The 13,207-nt window shown below is 33.9% G+C and overlaps 1 protein-coding gene and 1 pseudogene across 1 annotated transcript; one reads left to right on the top strand and one right to left on the bottom strand.

Annotated features, from left to right (window-relative positions):
• The first annotated feature begins 6,151 nt into the window (after positions 1-6,151).
• On the top strand, positions 6,152-8,905 carry LOC120083105 (oxaloacetate tautomerase FAHD1, mitochondrial-like). The gene is made up of 7 exons (XM_039038662.2): positions 6,152-6,462; positions 6,606-6,771; positions 7,043-7,095; positions 7,523-7,585; positions 7,842-7,892; positions 7,982-8,099; positions 8,659-8,905. Exons 1-7 carry the CDS (start codon positions 6,358-6,360, stop codon positions 8,763-8,765), a joined length of 663 nt encoding a protein of 220 aa, XP_038894590.1. The 5' UTR covers positions 6,152-6,357; the 3' UTR covers positions 8,766-8,905.
• Positions 8,836-12,664, bottom strand: LOC150030244 (epoxide hydrolase 2-like; annotated as a pseudogene).
• Between the last annotated feature and the right edge of the window lie 543 nt (positions 12,665-13,207).

Below are 13,207 nucleotides of genomic sequence, written 5' to 3'. Positions count from 1 at the left end.
AGAGAGAAAGAGAGAGAAAAGAAAGAAAATTGTAAAGCCTTGTAAGATGTAAACCTTAAGGCCTAGCAAAAGTGTAATTTTGGGGGAGAGTAAGGAAATGTTCCTTTTGTAATCCACATTAGTTTGGCATTAGGTGAGGTTGTGGCATGTTTTGGATCCTCCTAGGATTAATGATTGATAGCTTAGCTAGTTTGGCATGTTTGGGGTGGCTAGTGGGAATGTTGAGCCATGGGCTAATGGAAACTCTTGTGAGGATTCTTAGGGAATTTGTAGTTTGACAAGGTATTAGATTAGAGACCCCTTCTGAAAGTTGTTTTCTTTGCACTTATCAAACTGAGCATGCATGTTTGGACTTTGAGCGTTATTTTTTATAATATTTTCTTGAGGGCAAGAAAAGATTTAAGTTTGATGGTGTGATTCATACTATTAATTACATTTTTTAAGCCATTTTTATTCACCTTTTACTAGGAAAAATAAAATATCGCATGAGTTCTCTTGTGGCTTAATCCTAAAAATTTAGCTCTTGTATGTCTAATCAAGCTTTATTTATGATATTTAATGATTTGGAACTAATTTAGTAAATTTTGGAAGTTTTTGGCAACTTCTGCAAGAATTTAATTTGATGCGCTAGCAATAGTTTGATGTGGTCATAGTACTAGGCCCTAAAATTCCAGATTTCATATCAGCCAATATTAGTTTTGATTTTCTCGAGTATATCAGTTGTTTAGTTCTGATTTTTCCTGGAATTCATTCAGACCTTGCATTTTGATCTTCCCCAACCACTTTAGGGCTTATAAAAAGGATGGAAGCCCTCTAAATCGGGTGTAGAACTCCTTAGCCGAACCCACTTTCTTCATCATCGTTTATGTTATTTTCCAGCAATCACCTTGGGTTCATGTTCACATTTCAAGTCAGAACCTTATGAACGAAAGTTCCTCTAAGGTGTTTTGGCTCTAGATTTTCTCGTCCCAATGGAAGTAAGTGCCAAGGAATGATTTCCATCTTTAAAAATGGGAGATTATCCTAGGAAAAGGCTTGGAACTTGAAGATTTATCTCAAGTTCATTGGAGTTGCAACCTTCTACCATTCTTTTCATTTTATTTATTTATTGTAGTTATTTTAATCCCCTTCTTTTTAATCGAACTCTATTGTAGCAATGACTTTTGATTTAATACATAAGTTTATTTTTTTAATCATCATGAGCTAAATTCTTCCTAGGGGTTTGACAATGTGAATGGCCTAGAGTTTCTATGGCTTAAATACTGTTGCGCTCACACCACTTTGCTGTTAATCCATTCTCTTTGTTGACTTTTATCAAAAGTTTTGGTAAATTAACCTAATCACTTGATTTGACAAACTAATGAAGCTCTAGTACTAAGAAGGCTAGGGTGTGAACAAATCTAACAAAGAGATATGGGACCACGAGCCTAGAAATATGAGGGTTAGTCGTCTTAGGAATAAGGGACACCATAGGATAAAGAAACTGAACTTTAATTAATCTAGGACTCAGCTACCCATGGGAACATTCGGTAGTAGCTGCTTAAAGCTCCTAAAGGAACTTGACACCAGATTGAATAGGTGTAGATTTCTACCCATGCATATTTCACTGTCCTGGTGTGATACGGTAACATCACTTTTGCTGTAGAGCCCGAAAAGTTGAAGCATTGTTAGCCTTGTTTGATCATCATTATCTGTTGTTTTTATTTAAATTTATGTGATCTCACAACATAAATCCCCCTTGTTACCTTCAGTTTCATTAGGTCATATTCTTATACAAAGTAAACTACTATTAGTTCTATGAGTTTGATACTCAGAATACTCTGAGATTATTACTTCTACGACGGTGTATGCTTGCACTTAGACCTCGCTTATCTGAAATATGTTATCTCCCATACAATTGGTCGATTAGTCATGGTTGTGGTTGAGTTCTTGACCACGATAAAGGAAGAAATAATTATTATTTTTGTGGTAATAATTATTTAGATATCAAGAAAACTACAAATACTGATGATCATAGAAGGAATCCACACAATAAAAGCTCTAAAAGTCTTGAAAATCAATGCTTTCGATGTGGTATGAAGGGACATTGGTCTCGTACCTATCGCACGTCCAAACACTTAGTTGATCTCTATCAAGCCCCATTGAAAGAGAAAGGGGAAAATGTGGAAGCAAACTTTCCATATCAAGACGATGTATTTGACCTTTTCAACATGACGCATTTGGATGTTACTGATTTTTTTGTCTCTTGAAAAGAAAATTGATGTTACTAAAGGAGTAGCACATTGTAAATACCTTGAACTTGTTTTACTAGTTAATCAAGTTAAGACCTCTTAATTACGAGTTAAGATGTGAATCAACATTAATGGAATAAGTAAGTTAATTAAGTATGGTGAATGATGCATCTGAAATGTAAGAAAAGGAAAATTTTCTAAGTGTTATGATTGCATGCGTTCAGGTTATAGCTTGGTCAACACGTAAAGAGGGGAGAGTAATAATGGTAAGCTGGAGAAGTCAAGAAAATAAAGTATGGAATGCTTTGTTCTTGGGTGAAGTAGAAACAAGTTAACACTTAGGAAAGATGGAAGGTTCCACGCATTGGAACTATGAGGCACCATACGACTAACTTTGTATGCCATTGATGAGGGCTAATCTGGCAAGTGTGCGACAAAAGGTTTTGCGTTGAAGGGAGAAGGCTTAGGTAACCGTAAGGCTCGATCAAGTTTAGGCTGAGGAATTTAACTTAATTAACGAGAAAATAAGGTAGATGGCAGCCTTGCAGACGTCAATAAAGAGATAAGCCTGCCAGGTAGCAGTAATTAAGCAAACTTTTCATGCAAACCCAAGTATAGAAAGGCTTAACCAAGAAGGAGACTGTTTTGCCAAAAAAAATTTAACACCTATGTGAGGGAGTGTTGTGCCATCTGAAGATTTTGAACGTTGAAGAACTCTCGGCCAACTGAAAGAGAATTTGAGGGATTTATGATCGATTTTGGAGAAAATAATGCTCAAATTCTAAGGTAAGCAAAAATTAAGATGTTTAGGAAAATTTTCTTTGAAAGGAGTTTACTTAAAAGAATATAGGAATTAAAGTTATGAAGTCTGAAAGTTTGAATTTGGAATGATGTTGTGGATGAATAAGCAGGCAACTACATACGAAGAACAAGTAAGCAGTTGACTTAATGATGTTATGTGTTAATGCATACAACATAGTCAATCCACAACGAAGGCAATCCGAGTACATCACATAGTGGATGTACGTCGCATAGACTGAGAAGTGTTTTAGCGCTAGATTGAGAAATGTTTCAGCGCTTAATTGAGCATCTTGAGAAAATATTCCCAATTATCTTCCAAGTTATCAGGTAAGATGTTCAAGGATAGTCGATGCGTTAAGGATAGTTTTAATGCATCGACCTTAGCTATGATGCAATGACTATTGGTATGTGGTAAAGATAAACTATGTGTTAAGCTCAAAAAGGAGCTAAGTATACTGACCAAGGGACCTTTCCTTTTTAGGGCAAACGCAAATTGCTGAGGCATACAATCCCCTTTGATAAGTAGCTTAAGACAGTGAGTGACAAGTTTTAATAAATGTTTCCTAACGCAAGTTTTATGAATGATTCCCAATACATAGGCATTTAGTATGATGTTACTATATCATGATTTACTTTAAAGCATGCCTTAAAATGAATGTTGATCACATGATCTATGTTTTTAAATGATGAAGTTATTTAAGAGTTTAGCATGCGTTTTTCATTAGGCCTATGCCATGTTTTATTGCATGATGAAATTGATTAAGTATATTCCATGTTTTACAAGGCACCATGCATTGACATGAAACTATGAGGTGTGATAATTTTAAATATGGATATTTTGTATATGTTCTTAAATGTTCAAATGTTTGTGCCTTGTACAAACTCTACTCCAATATTGGTACGGAAGGTGTGGTAAGGTATCCAACTTATAATGATGTTAGAGATCCTTGACACCGAAGGTATGGTAAGGTAGTCAAAACCCAATTAAGCTCTACATGCACATATGACTATGTTATCGATGTTGATGAGATGGAGCAAAAGGGCTCTCTCTTAACTAAGGTTAATATGAATTGAGCAAAAGAGCTCCCCCACATGTTCGGATAGTGGAGTAGGGGAGTTTCAAAAAGACGTTAATAAATTATTCCAGGGTTTCTCTTCTTTTGCATGATGTACTCTTATGGTTTTAGTTCCATTTAAAAACCTTGAATATATTATAATAAATGCCTCTTGATAAGCATGTTTATGTTAACTATGATTTAAAGTATAATTTATTTAAGATAGTCACTCATTGGCTTTTCAGCTCACTCTTTTAAAATGTTTTCCTCCCCAGGTAATGGTCGACGTCCCAAGGCCTAGTAATTCTGCCAGTTAGTCACTTCTCAGACCCTCAGGAAGATTGCAGTTTAAGTGGCTCATAATGTTTAGTAATTGGTTCTAACGTCCATGTTAGGGGGTGGAAAAACAGAGTAGAGTTTATGTTGTATTTAAGTTTGGTTCCTGAATCTGTTGCGTATGTTAATGCTGATATGTTTGGTTAACAGTAAATTATATATATAAAGTTGTTGCTTAAATTATATGTTAAGTTCTAGAGAATTATAAACTGCTAATCAGGTTCAACAAGTGCTAAAATTATAGGTTTCCTAGAGATTGTTGGACAGTGGTTGTCATAAAAGGGTTGGCAATTGCTGTCTTCACATCTCTTCTCGGATTAAAAGGATAATCTGGGGAAGGGTGTGACAAGTTGGTATCAGAGCATAACATTTTGGGGAATAGAGTCATGCATTAGATTAGGAACATATAAATAATGTTATGAGCCTAATAATGTATATGGACGGACTGACTTGACAGATGGTTGAAAGGGATTGTGACCATACAAGAGATCCTGTAGCTCAAGGGGATCAAGAATTAGTCAGAGGACTGATAATGCTAGAAGCTACATCAGAGGGAGAGTCTAGTATCCCTCAGGTCAATCCTCAGATAGAGGATAGAGTCTTTGATAGAATTGATCAAAGATTAGCAACTAGTGTGGAATCTGTACCGGCAGATCCTGAGAAGAAGTATGGTATTGAGATAATGAAGGCATTGGGTGCCACTACTTTCGAAGGTACTATTGACCCTGCAAATGCTGAAGCGTGGTTGATTCAGTTAGAGAAGTGTTTCCAAGTAACTGGATTCCCAGAGGTCCGTAAGGTCAAACTGATAGTATTTTTGTTATAGAAACGGGCAGAGCAATGGAGGAGAGTGATAGACTCTCGAAGAAATAGATTAGAAGAGATAATATGGGAAAAGTTTAAAAGATCTTTTAAAGATAAATACTATTCAGTTTGTAATTATTCTCAAATAAGTAGTAATAAAGGAATATAAGAAGAGGAAAATCACTCACATTAATGAAAATCTTATACTATTCTTATGATTTCAACATTCTCACTAATATTATGTTAATCACTAGAAGAAGTCTTATATGTGTCGATGATTTTAAAACAAAATCTTAACTTAATTGAGAGTATAAATTATTTTAGATGTGAAAGCTTAAGCCCCGTTTGCTAACTATTTGGTTTTGGGTTTTTAAATTTTTGAAAAATAAGCCTATTTCCTTTCAATTTCTTAAAATAATTTTCATACTTCTTTAAGTAAAAGAGTTGAATTCTTAGCGAAATTAAAAAAAAATAAATAATATTTTAAAAACTACTTCTTTTAGTTTTCAAAACTTGGCTTGGTTTTTAAAAACAATGGTAAAAATAGGAAAAGAACAAGAAATTTAAAAGTGAAAAGAATATTTATAGATTTAATTTTTAAAACAAAAAACAAAATATCAAACAAGACCTTAATGGTTTAATTGATATAAATATTAATTTGAAATAGTATAATTATTTAAAAGTAGGGAGAGTTCAATTAGACACTTGCTCCATTTGGGACTGCGTTTGCAATTATTAAAAGTGAGGGAAAATCTTAATGATTAGGTTGTTTGATAAAATGAATTATTTATTAATCTATCATTATTATCTTTTAATTTTTACTGCTATGTAAAAACTGATATCTACTAACTTTTAGATTTAGCTTCTCTCAAAATTTGCTAACTTGTTAACCTATAAAATTGAGCTATGCTTGTATTAAGATTTAAATAATGTTGAATCTCATGAGATCGAATTTATTATTACTTTTTAGAAATATCCCTGTACAGAAAAAACATAAATGAAAAATCAGAATTGAAAGTTTCGGAGCAAAAACTAAAAATATCACATTTCACTGTATTCTTCTGCTTCCATTTTTGACTCCCCGGTTGCGTTCCGAGATCGCCGAACTTGTTGGAATTAGACACCGGAAAATGGCAGCGGCTTACGCGAATCTTCTGAATGTCGGAACCAAGATCATCGCCGTCGGCCGGAACTACGCCGCCCATGCCAAAGAACTAGGCAACGCCGTCCCCAAGGTTTCTTAAACAAATTTCCTTTTCATTCTGGACCATGATCCTTTATTTTTCAGAGAGGGTTTTGTTAATTACTTGATTCTATGTTCTATACGATTGCGAATTGATCAACTGGATGGGCCAATTTTTCTTTAAATCTATTTTAGGAGCCTGTTTTGTTTATGAAACCCACGTCGTCTTACTTGCAAAATGGAGGGACGATCGAGATTCCTCACCCTCTGAAGTCTTTGGATCACGAGGTTGAGCTCGCCGTCGTAATCTCCCAGAGAGCTCGTGATGTTCCTGAAGCCTCCGCCATGGATTATGTTGGGGGTAGGGCTACCATGTTTCTGCATCTTGAGTGAATTTTGTGAGTCGATTCGATGATTTAATAATCCGGCTTGAACCCTTTTGATTGACCTTATCGAGGGTCTTGATCTGTTTCTACTATATTTCTTATTACGATTGATTTGAATTTCCCCTCTCTGAATTCTGAAGTATGGTATTCATGTGAAATGACAAGGAGAAATGTTTGATTCCCAAGTCATTCACCATTTTGTATTTCATAATCTCGAGCAATGCAAGACATGTTTTGACATTTCAGGTTATGCTCTTGCACTGGACATGACTGCCCGAGAAATCCAAGCTTCTGCAAAGGTGATGATGTTTTCTCCTTTCTTGATGGATATTAGATAAAAAGCCTAACAGAAACAGTAGGAAATTATGCAGAGTGAATATATGAAAGCTACTCTTTAACATCCTTGATCGAGCTCGGTCTTACTTTCGATATGTTTGAGAATGTTCTGAAATAAACATAAGACCTCTTCGTGTTCTTGTTGGATTGAGCTCTTCACTTCCAAATAATTGACAAGGATACTTGTGCATATCAAAAGAAAGCAAATGGTGACATTTCAGCTCCTATTGTTCACTTCAATATGATAAAGGCAGGATATCTTTGTTGAATATAAAAGGTCCAATCTTGGGAAGTTCCTACTATGCAGGACTCTTGAACCATGTTTTAGTTCCATCTTATTTTTTCAGCTTTTATTATATTTTTAAATCTTAATGCTGTTTTCATTACCAGTCTGCAGGCCTTCCATGGACAGTAGCTAAAGGGCAGGACACCTTTACACCCATCAGTTCTATTGTAAGAATATAATCACATGGCCTGTTTTCTTTCACTTGTGATATAAAGTCGAAAGAACCATATCATCAAATGGACCAAATAGAAGTAATTAGAGTGTTTGGATGTGTTTAAATCTCATAGATATTGCATTATACATCAAATAGTAATTGAGGAATAATATTATACGGAAACTACTGGCACATTTCCTTAAGCATTTCTATTGTCAATCTTGCTCCTTCAAACTTCTTTTTCTTCTTTTACTCTGTAAATGATGCAGCTGTCCAAGGCATCAATCCCTGATCCGGATGATTTAGAATTGTGGTTAAAGGTTCGGATACTTACAACCACTGTTTTCTTTCCTTCACTGATGTCATTGTCTCATTTTAAGATCAATTTCTTCTATTTAACTTAACTCAGGTAGACGATGAATTTCGACAGAAGGGCTCAACCAAGGATATGATCTTTAAAATCCCATACCTCATTAGCCACATAAGTTCGCTCATGACCCTTCTTGAAGGAGATGTGATACTGACAGGTATCCACAGCATATACTATTGGTCAGATTGTCACTATGCTCAAAATTGAAAGTCCCACTTTTGGCCTCTTTAGTAAAGAGTCTTTATAATAATTTCTACGTTTATAAATAACTTGTGATAATTGCATTTTCCCTTGGCCATTCTTGGTTATCAGACTTATTCCGCTGGTTTCAATTTCTGTTTTCGATTCTCTTTCTCTACATTCTGAATATTGATTGGTTATTCATGTTTCACGTTCGTAGACTGTTTCTTGTGTCTGTGCTAGAGCATCATAGTTGCATCGACTTTTCCAGATAGTTTCAGTTTAGAAAGATTCTCAACCATTTTGATGCCTTGACAATGTAGTCTTGTTCAATGGAAGTTGGAACATGCCATTTGTTTGATGAATCCATCATTGAACGATGGCTATTCTCCAATTGCCTTTTTATTTCCTGCCATTGGCTTCATGAGTCCACTAAACAATGAACCAAGTCATCAACTTGACAATGGAAGCTTGTTGAGTTGACCATGGAAACTTAGTTGGTCAGTACTTAAGTCGTGTTCTTTTTCACTGTGCAGGAACTCCCTCAGGCGTTGGCCCAGTGAAGGCAGGTCAGAAGGTGACAGCAGGAATAACAAATATCATAGACGTTCATTTCAATGTCGAAAATCGGAGGAAACCATAAACATCTTCTTGAGTTTCAAGTTTTCTACAACTCTATCACCAGTCCCAATAAAGTCCAGGCTCGAGAAACATTTGAAAAGATTGTAGGTTTAGAGTTGTTAATTTACACCATTAAATTTGAAGTACATTTTTTGCATTTAACTACCATAGGCATTGAATTAAGAAGTACAATAGTAGAGAGAGTGCCTGGGTTCAAGCAATCCTTATTATGCAAATAGAAAAGGAAAACCAGAATAATCCTAAGAGAACTAGTAGTTCTTAATGAATTCATAGATGTGCTCGCTGATCTCATGAGCTCTTGGAGGAAGTGACCTACGCCTTCCATTACAACAACCTCTTCAAGAAAGGGTACATCTTTCTTCATCTCCCCACTGTGTATATACTGTTTAGCTCCAAAAGAATTGTAGGTAAGATCAAGGTCACCCACAATGAACTTTGTTGGAACTTTCACTTGAGCCCCTGTGAATGGAGCATTGAGTTCCCAGTTCCTGCAACAGCAAGTAGTAACAGCAGCAGTCATGTTTGTTGTCTCATAACCTTTTCTAGTTTGAAACTATCAGTACTATTTGAAACCATCTCTTCTTCGATTCGACTTGGTGAAACTATCTGATGAACTATGTTTATATACAAGAAAATGTACCTGTCGAGATTTCGGTAGTAGTTGATTGGGCCAGTGAAGCCATTTTTATCAAATTTGGAGACGTAATAGTCCATGTCTTGCTGTGTTAACCATGGAGGCAAAGGATTGGGAGTATCCAGAGGGTGGCCTTTGCCTCTGCCTCTGCCTTTAGGCATCATCAGTGGCTTTGGAATGCGATAACTCAGAATTTCAGTCATAATCCTTTCAGTGCCAACCTCGTCAAACTCAGCCTCTATTTCTCCAGGCTCCTACATCACAATTCCTTTGCTTTCTCGTCAAATCTCATGAGATAATAACATATAATTTTGCTCCTCCAAATTATATAATTAATATCTTGTTTTTGTATTTAATACATTATTTAAAGTGTGAGAATGGATGTTTTTGGAGTTAAATAATTATGCATATCCAATATAGAGGGAACAACATAATTTAAATGTGACAGGCACATCTAATAATTGTCTCTTCTTTTTGACTTTACAATGAGTAAGATAAACTTCGGATGACTTTTTCATGGTGTTTATTTTTATTGATGAGTGGATCTCATAAATATTTTAAAACCATTTTAGGAGTTTATTGGTGGTGAATTATGTGAACCGATATGTTTAAACGGTCAATATTATATATATGTTGTGTGTGATGTAGTCATTAGTTTTATTGTACTAAAAAAATCATTAATTTTATTGATAATTTATATATATATATATATTATATTTAAAAGAAAAATCATGCATAAATAATCTACATAAGAGTGAGAATTTGACACATTCTTTTAAGTACAATAGAACTACTTAAGATATCTATATAACAGTTGAACGATACTCACCTCAGAATTTTACAGATATCTATGTAACAGTTGAGTGATACTCACTTTAGAATTTTACACTCCATTGGTAATTCATAATCAATAGGAATAATTCCTTTTTGTCGTGAGACCTCAATTTTATAGTGTTTTTCTGTCATGTTTGAACTTTTATAATATTTTAATCTAAAAAATAAACCAGATTTTTTTTAACAGATATTTAGATTTTTGAAAGAAAATGTTATGCTCTTTCTGTGACAACACGTTTTTTTAAGGCATTCTGTGACGGTGTATCTATTTGTGCAGGGTGAATTTTAGGCCACTCATGCTTTATGTGCCTCACTCAATGGTTAAAAATATGGTTAATTTTAGAAAATATCTCTAAACTTTATATTTGCATAAAAAAATAATAATAATAAATTCTAAAATTTCAATAGTATCCTTAAACTTAAAAAAAAAGGTTTAAAAAATATCCTCACAATTAATTTTGGTAGTGTTACTTTCTATTTGAAATATTCTTGAAACTTTTAAAAGTTTCATTAATATTCTTAGTTTTAAAAATTATGCCACAATTAATGTAAGTGATCAATTTATTTGAAGTTACCTTGTGGTTAGAAAAGAACAAATTTTCAAGCAAATTACATAGATGACCTTTTTTTTTCTTCTTCTTCTTTTTTTTTTTTTTTTTTCATACGAATATTCTTATTTTTCTCTCATTGGTCAAATTTTGTCACATTTTTTTTAAGCAACCAAATATAAACAAAAACTTCAACATAAACATAAAATTCCACAAAATCTCAACATCAAAATCTCCCTATAAAACTCACCAAAACTATAAAATAGCTAATAGCTAATACTAAAAGAACATTTGGCTATTAACACACACTTAACTACTAAGTACAATATTGTTATTAAAACATTTAAATCATAAAGTCTTTAGTGGTTCCATTATTTTCTTTCTTCGTATTATAATACGATGGGGGCAGAGTGTTGAAAAAGAGAGTAGAGAAAAGGAAGAAAACAAAGAAGTATTAAGTCATAGATGACAAGTGATGAGGTGTAGATAAACGACAAGAAATTTAATAACATTTTTTTTAAGGTAACAATATTAATGAAACTTTTCAAAGTTAGAGATTTTTTGGAACAAAATCAATGGTTTTTGTTTATATGCTAATAGCATGCTTGTATTTTTTTTTTTTTAATTTTTTTTTTAAAGTTTAGTATTTTTTAAACAAAACACTAACCAATAAGAATTTTTGAACTTTTTTGAATATGTAAGGGTGTTTTTGGAAGAAATTTTAGAGCTATTTTTAACAAAAAAGTACAAAGTTTGGCATTTTTTTAATCATAATTTAGCCTAATAATAAATGCACACAAGTATCACATTGGGTGCATCACACCCAAAAAGGGAAAAGAAGGAAAAAAAAGATTTAAAAAAGAAGAAGAGTTTGGCCTTTGAACAATGGGGTAGGATGCATAGGGTGTAACTTTTGTACTTGCAACTAAGTATTTTTTTAATTATTAATTAGATGAATAAATCTATTATTAACTATTCTTACGTTCCAAATTATTTCATGCATGCATTACTTTTCTTGCTGAAAAAAGCACTCAGTAGAGCTTTTACTAACATCACAAAAATCCAAGTTAAAAGCAGAGTGTTTGTGTTGTGAAAAGTTGTTTAGCTCAAGTTTTCAGAAATACTTCAAATTAAAACACTTTCAAAATTTTCGATTAATTCCAAAACTTAATTAGAAAAAAAAAAAAATTAGGGCAAAGAAATGGAAAAAAAGAAAAAAAAAACCTGAAATCTGCAAATGTAGTAATCATCGCCATACAGAGCTCTGAGCGATTCAATCGGTTTTCTCTTAGGGCTTCGTCGATTGAAAGTGACGCTCAAATTCACCAACGCTCTAATTCGATCCGGCCGATACAGACAAAGATTCCAAGCAATAACCGCCCCCCAATCATGAGCCACAACGAAAACCTTCTCTTCTACTCCAACAATGGCGTCAATTAGCGCAATCAAATCGCCTACGATGTGGAAACAAGTGTAATCGGTAACCGACGGTGGTGAATCGGAGTCTCCGTAGCCGCGGAGGTCAGGGGCGACGGCACGGTAGCCGCGGGAGGCGAGATCGAGGATCTGGTGACGCCATGAATACCAGAGCTCGGGGAAACCATGGATGAAGAGAATTAGTGGACCTGATTCGCCTTTCTCGGCTACGTGGAGGTTGATTCCATTGACGCTCAGAGTTCTGTGGTGAATTGTCGCGATCTCGATTTGATAATTCTCCATTTTTGAGGATTCTGTTTGGTGATCTGATGACTCTATTATAGGCGGTGTGGGAATGGGGAAATCGAACATTTTGCGAAGAAACTGCCGAAAAAAATCCACACATCGATTCAACGTCACTTTCGCTAAATAGCCATTAATCAACTCTGCCATATAAATTTGAACGATAGATGTTTATTTAAAGAGAAGGAGCAATACTCCTCTTTATTAATTCTAATTATCCCATCATAATTTATAACGCAAAAATAAAAATATTCTTTTTATTCGTTTACATGTATGATTAAAATTTAGAGTTGGAATACACTCAAGTATTTGTAATTTAAGAAATTACATATTTAATGCATCAGCTTTCAAGTTTGTGTATAAAAAGTGTTCAATATATTCATACATTTTTTCATTTTGTCTTGAATAAGAACCTACACATTAGTTTTATGTTGGACAAATCCACCTCTAATTTTTAGAAAGAAAGATCATGTCAATTATCATTTAACTAAGTTTACTTTGGTTTAAAGATTTATTAGACACTTTTAAAATTTAAAAATAGTAGACATATATAAAATGAAAGGTTCAAAAAGTTGAAATAGACATTTGCTGGTTTAGTTCGACCAGGAAGTTGGAGGTTCAAATCCTTTAATCTCAAACATTGTTCAACTCAGAAAAATAATTATACATATATAAAAAAAAAACATAACAAAACCAAATAGGAGATTT

Source organism: Benincasa hispida, unplaced genomic scaffold (assembly GCF_027475165.1).
Source record: "Benincasa hispida cultivar pf3 unplaced genomic scaffold, pf3_genome.v1.1 HicScf411, whole genome shotgun sequence".
NCBI lineage: Eukaryota > Viridiplantae > Streptophyta > Magnoliopsida > Cucurbitales > Cucurbitaceae > Benincasa > Benincasa hispida.
The sequence above is the reverse complement of the archived record's forward strand: the minus strand, read 5'-3'. Positions and strand labels throughout refer to the sequence as shown.